The sequence below is a fragment of the Triturus cristatus genome, chromosome 1_2 (assembly GCF_964204655.1).
Source record: "Triturus cristatus chromosome 1_2, aTriCri1.1, whole genome shotgun sequence".
NCBI lineage: Eukaryota > Metazoa > Chordata > Amphibia > Caudata > Salamandridae > Triturus > Triturus cristatus.
This window is the reverse complement of record NC_140580.1, coordinates 101,167,871-101,181,211: the sequence shown is the minus strand read 5'-3', so window position 1 is coordinate 101,181,211 and position 13,341 is coordinate 101,167,871. Positions and strand designations below refer to the sequence as shown.

At 42.9% G+C, this 13,341-nt stretch overlaps 1 protein-coding gene across 2 annotated transcripts in view; it reads right to left on the bottom strand.

The window, feature by feature from the left end:
- The window catches only part of SFXN4 (sideroflexin 4), a 112,467-nt gene that overhangs the window by 59,320 nt on the left and 39,806 nt on the right, over positions 1 to 13,341 (bottom strand). For both annotated transcript variants that reach the window (XM_085602939.1, XM_085602930.1), the window contains exons 2-5: positions 13,193 to 13,258; positions 9,152 to 9,220; positions 8,516 to 8,542; positions 4,738 to 4,792 (exon numbers count right to left, since the gene is read on the bottom strand). In XM_085602939.1, coding sequence (XP_085459065.1) covers positions 4,738 to 4,792; positions 8,516 to 8,542; positions 9,152 to 9,220; positions 13,193 to 13,258 — 217 coding nt within the window. The remainder of the gene's footprint in view (positions 1 to 4,737; positions 4,793 to 8,515; positions 8,543 to 9,151; positions 9,221 to 13,192; positions 13,259 to 13,341) is intronic.

Here is a 13,341-nt window from a genome sequence, read left to right as displayed (position 1 = left end):
ACACTATACTACACTCCTGGTGGGTTCTAGGAGATGACCCCAGGTGTTTCCCCGCACTAGTGATGAACATCAAAGTCTGGCTTTGGCCTTGAAGGTTGTTCAGCTCTGCAGGCGCTATGACTGCCGAGCTCCAACAAGTCTCACATGGGCCCGTGACCCTGCTTCCACCTTACCCCAACCTTCAGGAGAGTCCAGGAGTTGGGGTGCTTCTCTCCCTTGCGCTCCACACTGAACAGCTCGCACTGCGTCCATCCAGCTGTTGGCAGGATCAGTGTGCTGGGGCGGTCACAGACATTGCCAGCCTCTAGCTGCAGTGGCCCCTTCTTGTTTGCTGTTCCTGCCGGTAAGTCGGTGACCATGCGTCTCTTCAGAGACGGCCATGGCCTCAATGGTCGGAGTGGCACTCACCTGGCATACGGGGGTCGCAGGAAAAGCAGCAGTCTCAATCAGGTTAGATCCTCTGGGTGACGACTTCATCAGTCTCAGTGGCCTACTCCTGGCACACAGGTGTCACAGACCTGGGCGACGGCCCATAGTCTCAGTTAAACAAGTCTCAGCTAAACACTTATAAGTTACAAGGTTTAGCCATGCAACAGCTGATGTTGTTGCACCAAGGATATTGTGCTGCAAAACTAAATACTTATAAGGTCCCAAAAGCGAGACCTATTGGCTATGCCAATGCTTGTTTTCAATCTTTGAAGGGTGACAGTCTGAGCTGACCATTCCAGATGACCTCAGACCAAAGATGGGGTGCACTAACCCACTGAGCTACCTTCCTTGTCTCTTGTCGTGATTTGGGGTGAAGACCACAAGCCAGGGTTGTCAGGCCGAATGAGGTCTACCGGAGGGTGGCAGAGTGTAGGGCCAGGTTCTGAGGGACTGATAGAGTAGGTTAGCCCGGCCTCCTTAGAGTGAGCGCTTGAACCCCCAACATCACTGAATGACGTTTGCAGGAGTAAGACAGTTATGATGCAGAGCGGTGGCCAGTAGAAAGATAGGGGTATGGTCACCCCGACTCCTGTCTCTTGAGCAGATAGTTACAGGTACTTCTAGGTCCTAAAAAACATATGAAAAATAATTTTGCAAAAATATCTCCTTTCCATCTGTTCTGCTACACATATGTGGAGGAGTGAGGAAGCAGTGCATGGTTTTTTATTTTAAAAAAATACAAATTGCTGGGTAAGGCAATGATCCAGCTCTTGGCAAATCCTCATTTTATTTCTGAAAACTCCACTAACTTTACCGGAATTGGTCGACTTTTCCACAGAGGCAAAGCTTGTCTGCCCCACAGCCCCACAGCATTAATACCGGACTGGGGTCCTGCAGCTAGTTGGGAAATGAAACCATTCTCAGGTTCGTCTGCAGGACAGCCAAGTTCCACTGAGGGAGAAGTTAGCACAGTGGGTTGAGGTCACACTGCAGAGTTCTTGTTGTGACCTGTAGGCCACCCTCGTCTTGGCTCACGAGCCAAACATAAAACTGTGCTCCTTGCAGAAGTCAAACAACTCAACCGTGGCACAAGCAGTTCTCTTTTAAAATAAAAATCAACATTCAGAAAAGTTCGTTAACTACTGGTGGCATTTTGGTCTTTGCAAGAATTACAGAAAGTTCTGACTGCAAAACATCGCCGCCGCACACACTCCCCTAATGTACATGACGGTACCTCTCAGAGCTTAAAAATATTAACCCCAATCAAAGATAAATTAATGGGGATAAAAAATTAAAATAAAATTAACACAAAAATTAAGATAATGAAGGTCGAAAAGCAATTTTTTGCATCCAATCCAGGGAAGGTTTGCAGGCCCCAAAGCAGTGTTGGCTTGGCGGACCGTCCATGAAATGTTTTCACGCCCACTGTAGTGGAATACCCAGTCCATCCAGGGAAAGACTGCACGCCCCACAGCAGTGTTGGTTTGTGCAGCAGAGAGAAGGTCCGCACGCCCCACAGCAGAGTAAACAAACCTTGCACCGGTCAGTAGTACACAAACGTTTTTGCACCAGGTTAAAAGTTTGACAATGGGTTGTGAAAATATTGCTGGACATAAGGAACATACGTGTTGATCAATAATTTCTAGAGTTCAGAGAGATTTTCAGTAAAATACCCCAGTCAATACTCAACTTAAACAAGCATTGGCCGCGCGCCAGTAAAAGTAACGCCGCGCGGCCGTATAAGCGAAAGTGATCGCGATCACTCTGAAAGCGAAAGAGATCGCGATGACACGCTAAAGCAGCAGGGGGAGGGGCATGGTGCTGAAGGCTGGCACAGGAAAGGCAGATGGCTGGGCGAGAAGGGAGGGGGGAATGCGGGGAGCAGCTGTGCGCGTGCACGCCATCGTGCACTGAAGCTTGTAGCCAGCACAAAAATGTGGGTAGCACTTTCGAAACCCACCTACTAAATGTCTCGCCAGACCAGCGCATACGCTGGGTCAGGCGAGACCTAAAAAGGCCTGTTCACAGCACTGATTCTATTGAACTCAAAAACAGGTATGCTTCGAGCACCACACTCACACCTCCAGATAAAGGCAGTAGCCCTCTACCTTCATGAATGTAGTGCTTGGTGTGCCCATCCCAGTCTAAGCAGAGTGTGCATTACTGTGAAAGGCCTAGGTCATGGCACACAAGCATGTTCGCCCATGACTAAAAATCAGTACCAAGGGCACTCAGGGTAGACGCGCCAAGCCATTAACCATGCAGGGGACTTTTCTAATCCAGGGTCTTCCCTGAGGAAGGTAGTTGTGGATATCTGTGCACTGGCCATTGTAACAGTGCTGGAATTAAAGAAACCACCCACAATATACTCCCCTATGTGTACGGAAGTCTACTTGTCAGAACTGGGCAGTTATGGTCAGTATTATGCATTGGAAGTGTCACCTACAGCACCAAGGTGTCAGAGGACCGCAAGGCTTATCCTTTAAGAAATATGAACTAGATGTTTGGGATAATGGCCAATCTTGCCTTAAAAATGGATATTCCTGGAACGTTAAGTGTTAGATGGGCTTCTTGAATGATGATGATATTACGGCGAATAGCTGCAGCCAATGCAACACCACGACTTGACGTGAAGTGAAATGTCTGAGAGATACTGGCTTTCTTGTGGTCGGTAACTGTACTGAGCAGGCCCGGAATGATGAAGGCTCAACACATGAGCCATCCGCGATGAAGTCTCTGCAGATCTTCAGTTGCTGCATGTGGTCGTTCTTGCCATCTAAAAGCAAGGCCGTGATAGATCCTGTGAAGGTCACTCCCTCATGTCAACGTCCGAACTGATTTCCATCAGCTGAACACTACTCTGTGTTCTTCGTGCCAAGGGTCTGCTCCCCTCCTCGCAACAGGCAGTCCAACTTCCTTTTATTCCAGTAGATAAAGCACTGCAGACCTTTGAAAAAGTGTTGGAGTACTACAAGACTGGAGGGGAAGGAGTCAGAAGAATGGTCCTGTACTAGATAAAATGTCTTCTATAGGTTGGTGAGTAGAATCTCATTGAAGTCCAGATGATCTACAAAATATTAGCTCCAAGGCCACATATTGTAAGTAAGTTGTTGCCTGTATTAACCAAGTAGCCAGCTTTATTGAAAAATGCAAGCACTCATCTGGTGAGGATGTCTTTCTGGGAGTAGGAATGGGGCAAGGTCCAGTGAGTCACTAGCAATTGTTTACTACACCAAGATTCTCTCATTCAACGTTTTCTGCTCATTAGGTGATGCTCAGCAAAACACAGGAAGGGAAGTAAAAGAAAACCAGGTAGACTGTAGGGAGAAAGTGGTCTGGCAGGGTGCAGACAGATTCCCACAACCCACCAAACACCTCTAGAGTTTCATTGTAGGACCCCAGGGCAAAACACATGCAGGTTGGCATGTCCACAGAAATACAAGAACATGCAGAGGAATCCATATTTTTCTTGGTCCCACATGCTTTGTTATCCTTTTACCCTTCACTTAAGTTTTCTTCTCGACCTCACACCAAACACACATGTAACATGCCACCCATCGGTTGGGGGGGGGGGTTTATAGTCGAGGCCCCAGTTATTGTGTCTGCATAGATTTTACAGGGAAGAGTCCAGTATGTCTCTTTCCTCTAGGGGTACAGATGAAAAGCCCTGTCACCCTGGGACTATACTCCGCTGTCTCTGGCCAGGAGTCTCATCACACCGTGGTGAAAGGAATCAATTGCTCTTCTCAACTATGGCTGGGGGCAAACGTTTAGAGCTTTGAATTATGTGTGCATTCTGTAGTCATTATGGAATGTCAGAAAGAAAATATAGAGCACCCCCTCGAACTCACAGCTCATCATGCTCACCACTGGACAAAAAAAGCAGATACAAAATTCCGAAAAAACACCTTGGCTCTATTTTTCCAGGCCAAGCAGGGCATTCCGTCCCTACTGCCATGTCACACGGTGATCGTAAAAATAATAATACAACAAATATTAATAATAATAATAATAATAATAGAGATGCTTTGAAACGTGGTATTTCTAGCAGTCTGGACTCTGGAGTAGCATGTGATCTAATGAGTGAACTTCAAACTGACAGATTTCCGGACAACCAATGCGTTTTTTAGAATGATAGGGCTTGGACAGAACCCCCTGCATGACAGGCGCCCTCGACTAGCAACCACCACAGCCTCAGCCCTGATGCCTTTCGTAAGCAAAGGGAAGGCCACTTCTCCCGATTTCCTAACAGCTATTCTGCCTCAATATGACAGGTAAAAACAGAGCCACAGTAAGACTATACCTCACCTGGAGGCCGGAATATTGGAAAGATGACAGCTCCTGTATCAGGATGCAATGATGCCTAGAACAAACATAAACACAAAGGGATTTTTCATAGTAATCTTCATTATGAAGAGTTTTGTCAAATGCAATTCACATGTTCAATTGCCATAACCAATATGACAGTACAAAGTTCTATAACAAAATATTTGTGGTTCCAGCATGTCGTCCAGGTGTCCCCAAGATCCCAGAAATGGGGAGAGGCAATAGAGAGACTCATGAAGTGGAGAACTCCATTTGCCATTCTTTTGTTTCTTGAATAATAGGCTGCACTGCGTTTTGTGCACATTGTTCATGTGCCCTCTTTAAATGAAATGATAATAGAAAATGACTTGTGCTGCAGGGTGGCTGACTGGGTAGGGAAACCATGCTAGGTAGTTTCCTATCTAACAACTATCTATTGCTCAATTAGTAATTTGACCTTAGATTTCAGTTTCCCACTTGTATCTTGCAGCCCTGCTGTTCTAGCCCACTTTTGTTTGCATTCCTCTGCCCTGCTGATGGAGGACAAACTCTGATAAGTGGTTGTCAAGAGCGGTTGTGTAGAAACAACTATTTATGTGACTGGGCTGTGTAGTCAAAGTCTGCTCAATATGACATGCTGTAAAATGCCTTTCAGACGCAGATGCCTACACGTCCTCTTTAAGGAACCTGACATCCATCCCAAGAGTGGCAAGGTAGTGGAGGGTGTACCTTTTGTGAAAGACATAAAAAGATCAGTCTGAGAGATACTACCCCCTTTACAATCATTGTAAGAGTCATGAGGACGGTGACCCTAGGCCAGGACAGACCTGGAGTACAATGGTGTATACTAGTTGGGAATTACAATAATCACATTGCACATTATGAAAACCAGTTCTGTCTCTTATCAGCAACCCCCAACAAAAACAAGCACTGGCAATTCCAATGGGTCTGGCTTTAAAGGAATGTTGTATACTGTTCCTATGAGGAGCAGGGTCAAGACTGATTTACATAAGGCTGGGTCCAAACTGGGGTGGCATAGTCAGATCTCTTGACTGGGGGTGAGTGGTTGAAAGGTTTTAGCACTCCGTCCATCATCTTGTTGTGTTTGCTATGTTTGCCCTCAGTGGCCGAGGGTATGCTCAGTCTAGGGTCCCTTTTGTGCCTTGCCACTGAGTTAAAGCCAGCCTGGCTGCTTGATTCCGTCTGGGGAGGATCTGGCTTGGCAGTTCAGGCTGGACTGTTCCATGAGGAACAGGGTCAAGACTGATTTGCATATAGCTGGGTCCAAACTGGGGTGGCGGAATGAGCAAAAGAACAATGGATTAAACCCAGATCTTTGTGATTGCGGGTGAATGTTTGCATTGTTCAGCATTCCATCCATCATTTATTTGTTCCTTTAATTCTCCAAAAGTGGAATTTTCAGACCTGCAATTTAAAAACCAACTTTAATCAAAGATGCATTTTTAAATTGTGATTCCAGAGACACCAAACTCCAATTTTCTATCAGCTCCCAATTAGAAGATACACTTGTAAGATGTTACAAAGCAGCTCCAATTTTAACCTATGATAGAGATAGGCCTTGCTGTAGTTAAAAACGAGTTTAGCAGTTGTTCACTACCAGGACATGTAAAACACAACAGTACATGGCCTACCTTTTAAATACACTGCACCATGACCAACAGCTCAGATATGGCACCATGATGATAACCTTTATGTACAGTTGGAGGAGAGACTCTAAAAGGATCTTGATAGGTCACTTACGGCAAACCAGGATAAGGTATGAGATAGTTCCTGTCCTTTTCAAGGATCTTGTCAGGGTCCTGTAGACATGTTCCTTTTGAGAGGCCAGGGGGCTTTATTCCTTCCTTGCAATTTCAATAGTGACATCTTGGCAGAGCACAGAAATAGGGTCCTTGTACATATGCGTCTCAAACTTTGTTACATGAACTTTAGGGAAGTTGCTTCAAATTAACAAGGCATACTCTTCAGTGTTTTATCTTTAGACACAATCAAGTTTTCTACACAGGTCTTTACTACAGGTGTTTTTGACAGTGAAGGGAGAAATTGGATTTGTTCTCATGACCAATATTAACAGAGACAATCAAGGTATGGCAGAGGTTCAGGTGTCTCGGACTGGCAGTTCCCAAGGACAGGACTCCGTTATCAAAGTTCAACACGTTACTTTTTTAGTCCTGCCTGTAAATGCTCCTCTTTACTCATTGTACAGGAACATAGGTTTCACAGCTTTCTCAAGGAGCAGAAAGAAAGAACCATAAACACTGGGTTTTGATAAACATTTACGGTTAATATATATATATTTCCTCCACCCATGTTTAAAGCTTGTTGAAACGGAAATGGAGGATATGTTCTCTAAAAGAGACATTGAGCATGCTACTGCCACAAGGAGAGGTTCGTTGTCACACGTTTATGGTGAAGAACAAACAGAAGGGCAGGAGACCAGAGCATTAGCCCGAGGCAGGTCAATTTATTGATGGGTACCAGCACTGTAATGGAGGAAATGTATCCCTTTGCGATATTTTTGTCCTCGATAAATGCATGATAAAGTTGAATGTCTATTTCTTGATTCCTATCTGTTCAGAAGATAAAAGCTTCCTATAGTGAATTTGAAAGGGTGTAGAGTGATTGCAATGGGGTAAGCTGATAAGTGAGTGTCACATTTCAGGGTCCTTTCAGAAAGGGGCGTATTGCCTTAAAGTTAGGTCTACCCACGATGGACTAGAAAATACTCTAAAGGAGATTGAATGACTAGGCAAATTAATTTATTGAATCTTTTAATTTACGCGCACTGACTATCTCTCCACACGTTTTCAATGTTGCTATAAAATTGTTATTTTCCTATCTGTGGTGACAAAATAATCAATTGACTTTCTTAAGGCTCTTAGAATACTTGCCTGGTCGATTCCAGTAGTGTAGCTAGATTTCAGTTAATGCTTAATTGGAGTATTGCAGACCAAACACATCAAGTTAGAATTTATTTATTTAGCACTTGTCAGTTTTTTGATGTTATGAATTCTTTGCTATTCGTTAAGAATTTTCTATTTTTGTAGTGCTTTGTGGTTTGAGGCCATATCTGAGCTAAGGCCCCAACAAAACGTTTGTTTGCCTCTTGCTTGCTTAAAAATCTGAGTAGTTTATGTTTGGTTAATCAGGCCATACTGAATGATCTTCATCGCTCTGCTCAACATCCTACCAACAAACCAGGAAGAAAACAAACAAGAAGACAAAATATTCAGCTGCTTCAAAGACTAGCCCACTGACAATCGAATGCTTATAATCATCTCTTACCTGCACGTCAAACACCAACACCCTTCGAAACAAGTTCACAACTTTTGGGGGAAACCGTGTTAGCATTCATGTTCCAATAAAAATATGCAATTGCATGCAAAAGCTTTCAGCCCCTTGGCACTCTAAAGACCTTGATGACAATAAAAGTTCTTTGATGCTTTTCTACCTTTTGGCTAGGCTCATGCTATAGAAATACCATGCACACATACATACTATGAGGGTAATACATTCTTAATTTGTTATTCTGTTTTGTCACTGGCCATTTAATGAGGTAGAAGTAAGCAAATAAAGAGACATGGACATAACACAAGTCTTAAATTTTATACGATCTACATTTTCTAGCCACATCAGGTAGACACATACTAATAATAACAATACCAGCTCAGTTATCTACCAGCTGTTACTAAAAGTTTGGTGCTTGGAATAAAATGCATTGCTTTACTCACACTGCCTTCAGAATCTTTTCAAAACTCACCAATCCGAGGCGCCAAGCTTGCTTCACCTAAAATGACAAATTGACCATGTGAAGGAATGTAGGACGATCACAAGCAAAATAAATGATGTTTAAATAGCTGGTGATACTACTTATAATTACAGAAGATTGCCCTTTTAACAAACCACACCTCCTACTAAATTGCCACTTGGTGTTTAAATCAAATGTATTATTATTGTAAGTCAGTGGTACTTGTTTTTACCGACTTCACAATAACAAAAAGGCACAATGAGCCACATCAGGCTTCAGACATGTGATGTGCAAAGTCGCCTTAAATTTGGCAGCAAGTGCTTAACGCACTCAGCTACCATGCCTGCTAAGGGATATCACTTACCACCCGGATATGGGTCTTCGACCCCTACTTCAAGAGAAAGGGTGGATGTAAAATATTGCTACTTTCTCAGCTTCGTTCGCTTATAGGACCAACAATAAATGTTTGGTGAGGAAGGGAAGAGGTTCCGGTGTAAAACTAGGGACAATAAACATCAGACTGAGCAGTCAATGCAAGCAACGAGGAGGCAGAGAATAAGCCACCACCGTCACATTATAAGCCTCCGCAGCTTGTACCCCACCACCCCTAAACCAGCCTATCATGTAAGCAACATGTGATGTACTTGCCTTGGTGTCTCTTGCAGGGTCAGGGGGGCTATCTTCGTGTAAAAGCAGCTGGGCATTTTTAATCTCTTCCTAAAAACAAAAAACTGAACAATGTTAGTTTTGTGCATTTAAATACCACGCAGCACTTCCATCCCTCAAGACAGGGAATGCATGTGCTCAGAACAGGGTTTATAAAGTGTTGTATGACTAATGGTGCTCTTCTGCATGTCTGTTTTTAAGTTTTTTGCTCTGATGAGTCTTGCAATACAACACTATCCAAGCAGTAGGCACACTTGCATCATGGCAGAGCCACCACTATACAGCACTGGATTCCCTCACCGCTATCTCTGTCAGGTGTCATATATTGGTCTGTGGGTTGCCATAACCCTACTCCGGTACATGAATAAACTTGTCTCCAAGTTCAATGTGCGCATGCACGTTCAAGAACATCGATTATTACCAGGTATAACCATTCATTGTGCCTCCACCCTAGTCCGTGGATCAAAAAAATACTTTGTGTGTCACAGTGGAGGAATAATCACACATTCACAGGTAAGCTGAGTACCATACTAAGTGTACTCACATATGCACCTGTTGCAGGAGAGTAAAGCAATAATCCTCAGGAATGCCAGATAACATTCAAATTCACTAGGGGAACACCATCACATTGTACGTCTTGCTCACAAGACTCTGTGGCTCATACACAGTCATGTGAGCAAAGTCAATTTTCTCCATCAAGGACCAGGGCACCTCCTTCCTCCCGAGTAGAGAATGACGAGGATGTCCTACATCAACTCTAGTGAGCTAGCACAATAAATGGTGAGGCAGCAAGATATATTTGCAAGCTGGCATGAGGACAGTCATCCATCACTAGTCGCTTTGGGACCCCTACAAACGTGATATCCTTTTAATTTCTGGTAGCAAAGCAGGGGTTTGGCCATGATGCCTGTGGGTCAAAGTCTTTGAGCAGGTCCCACCTACCGAGTGATGACCTAGGATGGGAGGGGGTTACTAACCTCACTGACCTTTGTTGGTAGCCATACAGTGGTGACTTGCAACCTGTAACTCTGCTTTTTGCTTATGCAAGAAATCGGTGGGTACATTGTCTGTGCCTCACTAGGACAAGCTTCTAACATACATAACTTTGGAGAATCTGCCGTGTGGCTTGACCAGGCAAACTGTTTAATTCTTGCGTGCACTAAGAAGACATTTCTTCCTTACTGAGGGAATTCTGCTATCTAGTGGAAGACACTAGATCCTAAAAGGGTGATGGCTGTCCTCTGCCATGCCCGACTTGCTGTGCCAAATAATGGTCTCAGGAAAAAATATGCACTTAACATACATGCATTTTCTTGCAAAGCTTACAAATCGGAATGCAACAGACTTTGTTAAACTGTTATACTGGGATGCACAACCACATACCTTGTCCTTCCTTCCTTAAAAGAGATCAAATATTAGGCTTTATCCAGGGAATCACAACTCGTTGTTCATCTTAACCTCCACAAAATGCGACATCTCCTTGCAACACCCTTCTACTTTTGCTAGAGAAATGATCTAGTGCTGAAATAAGTGTAATACCAGGAGGGGGGCCTCACATTATTGGTTCCTCGAGGGTAAATGTTAAAGCTTGTACTTATATCCACATGTCCCTCAAGAATAGTAATTTCACTCTCCATGTTATGTTATCACATTTTGCTTGGTTTCACATTCACAGCAACACTAGTCACCTAGACAAATTCCAACTGTAAATTTTCATGTATCTTCTCCACACGGCATAACATGCCAATATAATCACTGGGATTGTTACAATATTGAACATGCTAAGCTCTTCTAAAACACTATTCCTTTTTCACAGCCTTGGAGAAGTCCTGTTGGACGAAACACGTGTCGGCTGTTTATAAAATCCCACTGTCTACATCACAATGTGTATGGAACAATAAATGGAGACACTACATTGAATCAACAAACGACTACTCAACCTTTGTTCTTATCAAGGAATCCATTGAATCACAAGTCTGTGCTTCGGTGCCTTTTCTGAAGTTTGTCTCCGACTCTTCACACAGTCAGGAAAAGTAGCACCCTGGGTGGCTGAGTGTTGTCACCACGTGAGCACCACAATTGGACTACATATTTCTTTCCGGATCATCAGCTGTTGCAAATGTTACAATAACAGACTGATTCTTACTCTTTAAACATTTGAACACTGTTGCTTGATGTGCAGACAATTGGCATAGCCACCCTTTTATGTATTAGTGAGTATTAAAGCAAACTTCTTATTTTAAATAAAGCACAGACAAACACAGTTGTAAGCAGTCAGAAAGCAAAGTTAATTTACTTTAGTTCAAGCAAGAACAGCCAACGACCAACTGCACTGTTCCACTGGGAGTTTACAATTACCAGCTTTTTATAAATTTCAGGCCACTTAGGAGAACATTACAAAGAAGACAGTTGGCAAACAATAAATCATTGTGGTCAGACAATGATCAGGAGATTTACCCAGGGTGCACCAAAACTGCTTGCAAGCACACTCTGTAAACATCCTGCACCTGTTGTTTGCATGTCATCAACAGCATGTACGCAGTCTCATTGTCTCCATAGACAGAGAGCAAAAGAGCAATGCAATAACATGAACTGCAAAATGACGTACAACTTAAAAAATGGACGAATCAGTTGTTCATGAAAAAGATCTACTTCCACATAAATCGACCTAACATTTTTTTAGTAAATGATAACCAGAAGTCGCGGGAAAATTCTACACAATTTAGCAAATGCATACAATCAATACCGCAGTTAATATATTCTCTAATGGTGCCCTCACTCAGGCTAATCACCTCCAGGCATTATATGAGATGGGCAGCGTACATCCCACGTTGGCAAATAAATGAATGTAGTAGGCAAATCACCTTAATGTGCATATGAACCAATAACAAATACTGCATATGTTTAAAAACATCAACATTTAATTATGACGTGATTGGAAGAATTGGAGTTTCCAAAATGCCTAAATCAAAAAAAAAAAACATTCATATAAACAAATGATCGCTTTTAAAAATACTGCATGTTCGACCAAAATAATTAGCAATTCAGTTTGTGTAAAACAATGTTAGGCTCGAGGGAATACCGTTTTCAGTTTGGTGGGCATCAGGGTCCCATGTAAGCTCGTCATGGATTAGTATTGCGGTTCATTTTAATACTTTTCTGGACTTCAGCTTTTGTTGTAAGTACGACAAAAGTGAAAATAATGTTGCTGTAGCTCTCAATGTTGTTGTGAATGTATTTGAAATTAGAATAAAATTGACTTTCATCTGAGTGGCTTTCAATGTGAAAGGATTGACATGCCTGGTAGTCAGCTGGTAAAACTGCAATACAATGTGCAACTAGTTTCGACATCTAGAAACTCTTAGGAGATGATAATAAACATTTACTTCCTAAAACAAACAGGAATGGGAATATGAGCGTGAATGCTCTCTTACAAAAAAATGAATCGGGGTGTGTGGGTGGGTGTGTGAGTCTTGAACTTCTGCTTCCTGTGGTGTACCCAAGAAAGCTGAATGGTCTCAGCATGATCTGCAATGCATTCTTTGTGTGAGAGAAGAATGCAATTCTAGTATGCCTCTTCCATGTTTGTGAGGAATCTTAAGTTCCTACCTATGATGTACCTGCTGTGTGAGTGTGATGGAGCATACACTGCTTCTGGTGCTTGTGCTGCACCTGTTCTGTGTGAACGCTTGCACTTCTGAACAACTAAGCGTGCCCTGCAGCTGCCCACAATGTACCGGAAGCTCCTGTGTGCTAGATGGGGAACCTGCAGTGTTTCTGCCTATGCTGTTCCTGTTTTGTATGTTAAGGAAGTTAGTAATGCTGCAACCATTTCTGTGCGCAAGGGGTACTTGCACTGACAAGTAGAGCGGTTTTTGAAGGTCATGTGTGTTAGCTCCAAATGGCTAACAATTGTGAAGATTTTGGAAGTCAACACTAACCTGTAGGAGGTGAGTAGTAAAAACATCACAGCCCCATCTAAAGCATTTTTTTTCTTTAAAAAAAAAAAACTTCTGTACTTACCTCTGTTGACAAAAGTAATATCGGGTCCAAAATATCTAACCAGTGAAGAAACCTCTTGACAAAAGACTGAAAGAAGAAAGAAAACATAGGTCACTAAAAAGAATCTACAAACATTAACAAAGAGACAGCACAAATCATACTTGTCTTAA